This window comes from Peromyscus eremicus, chromosome 8a (assembly GCF_949786415.1).
Source record: "Peromyscus eremicus chromosome 8a, PerEre_H2_v1, whole genome shotgun sequence".
In the NCBI taxonomy this organism is placed as follows: Eukaryota; Metazoa; Chordata; class Mammalia; order Rodentia; family Cricetidae; genus Peromyscus; species Peromyscus eremicus.
In genome coordinates this window covers 73,635,269-73,644,116 of record NC_081423.1, presented here as the reverse complement: position 1 = coordinate 73,644,116, position 8,848 = coordinate 73,635,269, and the positions used below count along the sequence as shown (strand labels likewise).

The 8,848-nt window shown below is 44.5% G+C and overlaps 1 protein-coding gene across 1 annotated transcript in view; it reads left to right on the top strand.

Moving 5' to 3' along the window:
• The first annotated feature begins 648 nt into the window (after positions 1–648).
• Positions 649–8,848, top strand: part of Tom1l1 (target of myb1 like 1 membrane trafficking protein) — a 45,889-nt gene continuing 37,689 nt past the window's right edge. Inside the window, exons 1-3 of the mRNA XM_059271513.1 lie at positions 649–757; positions 3,606–3,690; positions 5,435–5,513. Of these exons, the coding sequence (XP_059127496.1) occupies positions 700–757; positions 3,606–3,690; positions 5,435–5,513 (222 nt within the window). The 5' untranslated portion in view covers positions 649–699. The remainder of the gene's footprint in view (positions 758–3,605; positions 3,691–5,434; positions 5,514–8,848) is intronic.

Here is an 8,848-nt window from a genome sequence, read left to right as displayed (position 1 = left end):
TCCAAACATATTTCCTGCCAGAGCCCCAGGAAAGCCCCACTCTCCTTTCACCAGTAGGCTGGAAAGCAGGGCTCCTAGGAGATGGAGTTAGGAGCCAAGAGCTTGTGTGGCGGCGCCCCGTGGTCCCTCTTGGAAACAGGAGAGAAACAAAGAGCCTAGGCTCCAGGGAGGCCGTCGCTCTCCTAGACGGCCCATCCTCCTCCCAATTCCGTAGATGTAAAGCGCAGGGCGCAAGAATCGGTTCAGGGAATAGGCGAAGTCTCATTGTTCTGGAGGTGTGTGACGGTGACCTGAGAGGTCTATATGTTTCCACTAACCCTAGCAACGCTCCTCAGCTGCCTTTGCAACACCAACCCCACGCTGCTTAGTCTGCAAAGCGAGAGGAGCGATCTTCAGCCCTCAAGTGGAGACACTGGAGCTGGACTCTGAGTTCCCAGGCTTGGGGTATGAGGCCAAACAGCTCCACCCGGGCTCTCAGCCCACCTAGGGTCACGCGGAGCGGCAAGCGCCAGGCGAGCGCGCAGCAGGTGCGCCAAGTCCCCCGGGGTCCCCGCCCGCCCGCCTGGCGAGCTGCCTGGCGCCTCGCAGCGGCGGCGAAGCGTTGGAGCGGAGAGGAGGAGCCTCGGGCACCGGGCGGGTGGAGTCGCCAGTCGGAGGGCGGTGGAGGCGGATTTCCTGGGAGGGCTCTCTGGAGCTACCATGGCGTTTGGGAAGAGTCACCGCGATCCCTACGCTACCTCCGTGGGTCACCTCGTAGGTAAGGAGGCGCGGGGAGCAACATCCGGGCTGGCTCTGGGGACCGTGGGAGCTTTGCCCGCTCGACTCCGTTCTCGACTGTTGGGGGGCCGAGTTGGACCAAGTTGGAGGAAACGCTACCCTCCCCCCGCAGCTTTCCCACGCCACCTGTGTGCCACCTGAGGCAGCTGTCCACCTTTCTTTCTTGGTTCACTTATACCAGGACCTCTCTGGAAAAAAAAAAAAAAAAGTGCAAAATCTTCCTCTGGATGTCCGCTGGGCGAGTGGAGCCAAGCAGGTGACCCGCAGCACTGTGTGGAGTGTTGGGGCCGCTGGGAGGAGAAAGTGGAAACTTCTTGACCCGGGCAAGGTTCTTCATAAAATGCGTCCACTCCCAGCACTTTATTGTTCTGCCCATTTTACAGACCAGGAGGAGAAGGCTCAGAGAAGCAAATTAGCGTGACCTCACCTGGAGAGGCAGGTTTCTCCAAACCAGTTTTCTCCAGCGCACAGCTCAAGTGGTCTGAGTGGCCCTTTGCATAAACACAGAGATTGAAAGTGCTTGTTGTTGGTGCTGAGGACGGGGAGAGGGGCCATCTGGAGTCACAGAGGCCCTCAAGCTTCGCCCTCCCACCCCAGCACTGCCCTCTTTTCTCCCGTGTGCTTGTGCTCGGAACTAGAGGTGGACAACGCAGAAGCCACTGACAACACTTGGCTTTTTGCCACCTCAGACCCATTCTTTCTTCTGAGGGCAGGGTGTGGCACCAGGACGTATTAATGACAGGCAAACTGTCTGGAACTTAATAGGGTGATGAAATCTTAAGGACCTGGTATTTGTAAGGAGGGCTTAGATTCAGAGAGTTGAGGCTGAGGGTAAGTTAACTGCTGTAGGGACAGGGGACATTCTTGAACTTAAACCTGTGCCTCCACATCTTCAAGATACGGGAAGAGCGCTGCCCTTGAGGAAAAACCCTTTCTTCATTGCCCATCTCCTTGCTTGATAGTGCGTATTAGAATGAGTCCTGAGAAGAAACAGATCCACACTGAATCTTCACAAACAAAAGAAACTCCAGCAATATGTCAAATTATCCTTCAGTTCTGTAAACATTTAGAACTACCTTCAGGAAGGCATAGTCTCTACCTTCAGGGAACTCACTTGCTTATAAGGAAGATGGACATATTCTGTAGTAACCACCATAAGAACCTTTACAAAACTAGGAAACACTTAAGGCCTGCAAAACTTATGAAAAGGGGAGAAACGAACTCAGCCTTGGAAGAGTGAATAGGAGTTCTCTAGGAATGAGCAGGTTGGGAAGGAGGAGGAGGAGGAAGTATCTGGCAGATGGAAGAGTAATGTGTGCCTAACAACACAGGCAAGATTGCTCAGTTTTGTCCATTCAGAGCCAAATTCAAGTGTCACACTCTGCTTGGGGATCTTTGTCATAGAAGCCAGTAAACACACTGACAGTGGAGCGGTAGTTCTCAACCTGTGGGTCATGACTCCTTTGGGAGTCCAACCTTCCTTTCACAGGGGTGGCCAAAGACCATCGGGAAACACAGCTATTTGCATTTCCGGTCATAAGAGTAGCAAAATTAGAGTTATGGAGTAGCAATGCAAACATTTTCATGGTTGTGGCTCTCCACATCATGCAGAAGTGTGTTAAAGGGTGGCAGCATAGGAAGGTTGAGAACCGCTGCGTTAGAGGTTCTCCAACCCTCGTTCTGTGTTCCTAAAGAGGCTGGCTAGAGAAGGGAATGTCAAGCGTGTGAGTGTGTAAATCTGCCTACCATAACTTTGATGCCAGAAGCCATCTTGCTCAGTTGCTGTGCTGGGTCTTCCTTTTTTTTTTTTTTTTTTCCTTATTCCCCCACCAAATACATAATTTAAAAATACAAACAGTGGAATCAAATAACCTTGATTTGAATGCAAGTTCTATTTGATACGTGACCTTGGGTCATTTCTTTACTGTCTTCGAAATTCTTTCATCCTCTGTACCTGGGTTAAATGAGAAAAGAGTGAGTGATGTGTGGAAGGAAAAGTATTGGCTCAGGACCCCCAAGACAAAGTTCTCAGCACCAAGGAGATTTATGTGCCCTAGAGGGACAGAGTCAAACACAGGAGATAGAGGACGAGGGAGAAGGGGAAGGGAATAAGGGAAGGAGGAAAGGGGTGTTTGTCCCAGAGGGATAAAGGACTGCCTCTGGATAGAGAGGAGACAGATGTGGCACATAGGACAATGGCGGTTTATAAAGGTACATCGCTTGTTAGGATGAGGTGTTTGATTTTAATTGGGCATTTAATTAGGTGAGCCAAAGAAAGCGTCTGATTACTGGACTTCAATACTTTGATAACTGGACCTTGGTAGTCAGCCTCAGGAGAAGGAAGTGGCCAAATAAGGGAATAGACCTTGGTGGCTAGCTTTAGGACTATAGTCTAGTGGTTTTTAGCAAGACAGGGAATGAGGGAGGAGGGCAAGACTGTCAGGACAGGCCTAGGTTGGCTAGAGTCCCTTCAATGTGTAGTCCACCTTGCCCGTGACTACCCAGGATGCCACGGATCTGAAATTCTGTCTTCTGAAAGAGCCTGGAGGAGAGAGATTTAACTGGTCTGTTTTGGCCCTGTGGCCAGCTGTTGTAGGCTTTCTTAATGGCTCACTCATTACTGTTGCAACAGCAGCCCTCTGAACTTGTTTTCTGATTGATTCCTGAGTAACTGGGAATGGTTTAGGAGGGGAAAAAAATCACTTTACCCTTTGGTAGCATAGACTTCATGGTACTTGTTAGTGCACCAGGCAGAACATTTCAAGGAGACAAGATATGTTTTATTCTGTGGTGGCTCAGACTTAACACAAGCAGCTTTATCTTTGCAGAAAAGGCTACGTTTGCTGGAGTCCAGACTGAAGACTGGGGCCAGTTCATGCATATCTGTGACATAATTAACACCACGCAGGATGGGTAAGTTCACAGTGGTGTCTGTGCCTTTGGGCCCTGAGAAGATACATCAGAACTGCGGCGTGTTTTCCCTGGCCACCTTTCGGGTGTTTTGTTGAAAGGACATTTTGCTGTCCTACTGGCACATCCTACCTCATGAAGATGGCGGGCTGACACTGGGGACAACTTGCTCCAGCATGCTGAGTACCCAAGAGTTCATTAGACCTTGTCCCCTCCTTTGCCTTTTCTTTACTAGTTTATGTTTTGTCTTTGTCTTGCTCAAATTCTCTGTTTTAAAAAAGATTTTTTTTTAAAAAAAAGGAGAGAGATAAATTGTTTCTTCCTTTAGAGCTTTTTCGCACTCTGATTGCCAGTGTTTTATGTAACAAGAGCATTATCCCGAAGCTGGGAGCTGGGTGGCTTCTGGTGGTGTCCAGGCCGGTGGTGACCAACCCTCTTGATTATTCAGGAAACAAATGAACAGTCTTTTCTTTCCTTGTCAGGGGACAGCGCTTATCCTTCATCATGCCAGCTCACCCCTGTTCATACTGTACAAAATGTGCTGTGTGTTGATATACTATCTAAGCTGGAAGTCATTAAAAAGAAAGAGAAAGAAAGAAAAAGTCTTTAACAAGGACAACTTCTTTGAATTTAATCAACTATAGGTTATGATCAAAGGCGAAACTTGTTCTTTTTCTTGAACATTTTTAAGGGATAATTGATAGAAAAAAAGTTAGTCTAGTGTGTGATAATGAAGAAAACATGGCAACATAATTATTGGTTATATATTAAAGGCAAGTGCCTATGGTTGACATGTCTAAGAGTTTACAGATTTTTTTTTGAAATATGTCTCTGTATGTGGTATGCATGAATGCATGTGTATTCACATGTGGGTGAGCACACTTTAGTGTGAAGGCCTGAGGCTGACCTCAAGGATCTTCCTCAACTGCTCTCCTTCTCATCGGTTGAGCCAAGGTTTCTCGGCTGAACCCAGAGCTCTGCAGTAAAGCCAGTCAACTAGCCAGCTTATCCCAGGCATCCTTCTCTATCTTCTAAGCAAGCATGTGAATGACAGGCAGGCTGTAATCCAACCACCATAGATTTACCTGGGCCTGGGGATCCTGACTCAGGTCCTCAAGCTTTACACAGCAAATGCTTTACCCACTGAGCATCTCCCCAGATCCACAGTTATAGTATTATATGCCCTTTGTTGTGTTTAGGTCCTCTGTGAACCTTTTTCATCACTGTTATCAATTTCTTCATTGATCATGCAAAAGGGAAATCTGACAATGTGAATTTTAACTCTCTGCTTGCAGATCTTCCTAGCATAAAGTTATAGCATATCAGAATTAGTAAACTGCTGTAATTCCTATATCCCCTTACCAACAGGATAAGTCAGGAAATGCTAAGAATCTTAAAGGGAACACTTTTCTTTTGTTGTTTTAGGGTTATATTTCTTGTAGCCTGATTTTGAGTCTTGATAGAAACTGGTATGCACACATTTCATGACCAGTGTTTTCTATGTAATACACTTAACATGAATATCTTCGTTGTGTCTCATGGTGGGGGGGTTGGGGACAAGTGGTGTGATAGATCTATTTCACAAGGACACTTAGATGTGGTAAGTTAAGTGGCCCACCTAAGGTGGCAGCAGAATCAAGCATCAGTCTTTATTCTTATGCCATTTCCTATTTCCATATTGCATCTTGCTTTCATGGAAACTGCTTCTACATCCAAATTGATGATTTCAGTGTATTTGTTACCATAGGCCAAAAGATGCAGTAAAAGCTTTGAAGAAAAGGATTTCCAAAAACTACAACCACAAAGAAATACAACTTTCCTTGTCAGTAAGTACTTTTAATGCTATAGTTGAGATTGTGGGGTTTCCTCGCCTAGAATTAACATATTTAATGAGTTAAAAAAATATAATCATAGTCTAAGAGATGACCACTGGGTAATAATGAGATTTGGACTGTGTGACTTAAGACTCCTCATCTACTTGAGAGCAGCAGAAGGGAGTTCAGTTGACTACAGTGCCATCTAATTTTGTAGAAAGAAAACATTCCCACAGAATTAGTTTTTCCCTATCAAGATCTTAGAACTTGTGGTTAAAAACTAGTAGATGATAAACGGATCAATGAGTGTGTATTTGTATTTGCTGGCCACGTTTGAAGAAGAAGAAAATTGAGGTTGTGAAGCATGGCTCCCTGACAGCTTTCTACTTCTCTTCAGCACCACTGTAGACTCCTGAGGCACTGGCAGCCTCTGAAGTTTCAACCAGGTTCTTCTGATGATGTAATTTGTAGAACATTCTTGTCACTCTATGCAGCTCTCCTGTGCACTGTTTCATCTGTGATACAGATGTGAGCTCTTATTGAAATATTCCCAATTTCCCCCTAGTTTTGACCATATGCCTCTTTAGTCACGTTGGTGAGTTGCCCTTTTTACTTTGGAAATGCGCTGTATGTCGTCTTTATTTCTTCTGGAAGTTAGACCACACCTAAGTATGGCCAACATCATACTGTTTTTAGGAGTAATGGCAGTGTTTACCAGAAGGCTATGAGGCAGATGTGGGTATAGTTCCAACTTTGTAGGTTCACATGGAATACAAATTATCACATTCTGTGTACTTGGAGACTGACTGAATGAAAAGAAATTAATAAATGGTATCCATGCTACAAATATAGAACAAACCCTTCAGTTGGGATCTGACTGTAGTTTTAGAGGCATTGTCCTCCTTCCTGGTTTTTGGGCTCTCTCTGTCTCTAACTCATAGCAGCCAGCTCAGGAAGACCCACAGAATGATGTGAACTATTGAGAAAGGAGTAAAATGCTTTTGTAGAAATGCCAGGGCATCAGGGCTAGGATGGAAATGCCTGATACATGACTGATGCTCTTACCACCAGTAGAGGTGATTGTCTTATTCCATTGCACAGATAATGAAACAGATAAGGATGTTCAGTGACTATACTAAGATTAACTTGCTATTAGTAGCATGTGTGGAATTTGAACCCAGTCCTAAGAGTCTAAATCCCATGCCCTTTCCTCATACCACTTTTCTTCTTAGAATGAATCAAGTCTCTCATGTATTTCCTCTGTGTCCTCAGCACCTTCCTACGTGCATAGTACGGAGTCAGACACACAACTCTATCCAGCATAGAACGAATTAAGTCCCCTACCTCCCTTCCCCCAAACTTCATCCCATTTCCTCTACTATTCAGGAAGACTTGGGGTCTAATTGAAGGTATTTTTAGACCTTTGTAGAAAGGAGTATAGACAGCACTAAAACGAAATATCTAAACTAAAATAGAGTATATCAGGAGTACAGAAGAGTAAGAGAATTGAGTAAGAAAGATAAAGACGGGGGCAATGAATGAGTATCACCTTTTGCATTTCCACGTGGGTACCACTTTGCCATCTCACAGTTGTTGACTCTCTTTAGTGGTTTGCCTCTGTTAGTGTTGTGTGCTGCCCCTTTGATGTTCCAGTGGATAGATATCTCCACGTCTGTGTTATCCATCTTCACTTGGAATGGACAGGGAGGAGAATGGGTTCAGTAGAATGTTGTCCCATGGATCTTCCATTTCTCTTTGGGCTTTCCAGTCCCTCTTTCTGTTAGTCTAGCCTTTGAAGCTTTTTTCTGGCTAACTGCTTCTTTTTATTACATGCCCACTTTAACTATATCCAATCTGCCTTGTGATTCCCCTACCAGCATATGAGAACCAGAGAGTCTAAAGCCCATGCTTGCGTAAAGAAGAAAGTCAAAGGTTAGGGGTCAGAATTCAACTTCATTGTTAGCATCCAAGTTCATTAAGGTCAAGGAAGATGCCTGCTTTTTCTTGCATTCTTTTTCTTTTCCTTAGTTTATTTTAAAAGTTCATTTTTATTTATGTGTCTATGTCTGTGTGAGTGTATGCCACATGTCTGCAGGTGCATTCAGAAGCTGGAAGCAGGCGTCAGACCCCTGGAGCTAGCTTTACAGGTACTTGTGAGCTGCTTAGTATGAGGACTGGGATCTGAACTTGGGTCCTCTGGAAAAAGCACCAAGTGATCTTAAACACTAAGCCATCTCTCCAGACTCTCTTAATTAATTTTTAAAGTTGGCATACAAAGCAATGGATTTCCTTATGTCATTTTAATACATATTTATCACTAAGCATTATTATTCTTCATCTATCTCTTCCTCTGTCCCTCCTTCACCATAACCCTCTTGATAGACCCTTTCTCCACCCACTAGCCCCCCTTATTTCATGTCACATGAATTCCATTGTACCCCCTTTTGTCCTTTCTCCATTCCCATAAGCTATATTGGGTTAAACAAAATAAGCCAGATTCTGAAAGATAAATAACAAGTTTTTTCTTGGATCTAGATTTATGTGTGTGTGTGTATGTGTATGTGTGTGTGTGTGTATGTGTGTGTATGTGTGTGTGTGTGTGTGTGTTGGTTGTGAACATAGAAAAGGGGCCATGAGAGAAGAAGAAGTTTCTTTTGAGTTTTCCCCAAATGGGCTTTGATTCTTGGTAGCTGCATGTAGCTTTCTTCTTTTGTACACACAGTGGCCTATGCGCTTCACCTCAACTTATTTATTGTCTTTCATAGTTATCTCAAGGCCTCCACACTGGGTTCAGTATTCTCTTAGGCAAAATTGAATTATGGGAGAAATTAGTCACAGAAGGAATTGCCCAATGTCTGTCAAAGGCGACTATAAGTTTACCAATAGACTGTTTAAAAAGTCATCCCATATGTGAACTTTCCATTTTATTTCGGTGAAGAGAAATAAAGTGATGAGAGCCAATTATGTCAATTGTGAATGTTTTTAATATTGTCTGTCATTTTGAGTCCTCCATGGACTTGTTCCCCTTGGTTGGGTCTTTGACACAATCTGACTGACTATAGTATGATTTTCTACCGGTGGCGTAGTTCTAGCAATAAGCCAATAGCTTTTGTGCTTTTGTTTTGCAATGCTGTGGATAGAATCTGTGCCCTTGTGCCTTTGAGACATGGGCCCTACCACTGAGGTACACTCCCAGCCCAAGGAGTCAATAGCTCTGCTTTGTCTTTCATTCAGTGTTGGTTCTAAGCTTGCTTGCCCTAAGCTAGAGAGCCCTTTCTAGAATGAGTCAACTGTGACTAACCTCAGCAAATACTACTGTCATCGTCCAATGCAAGGTGGTTGAACAA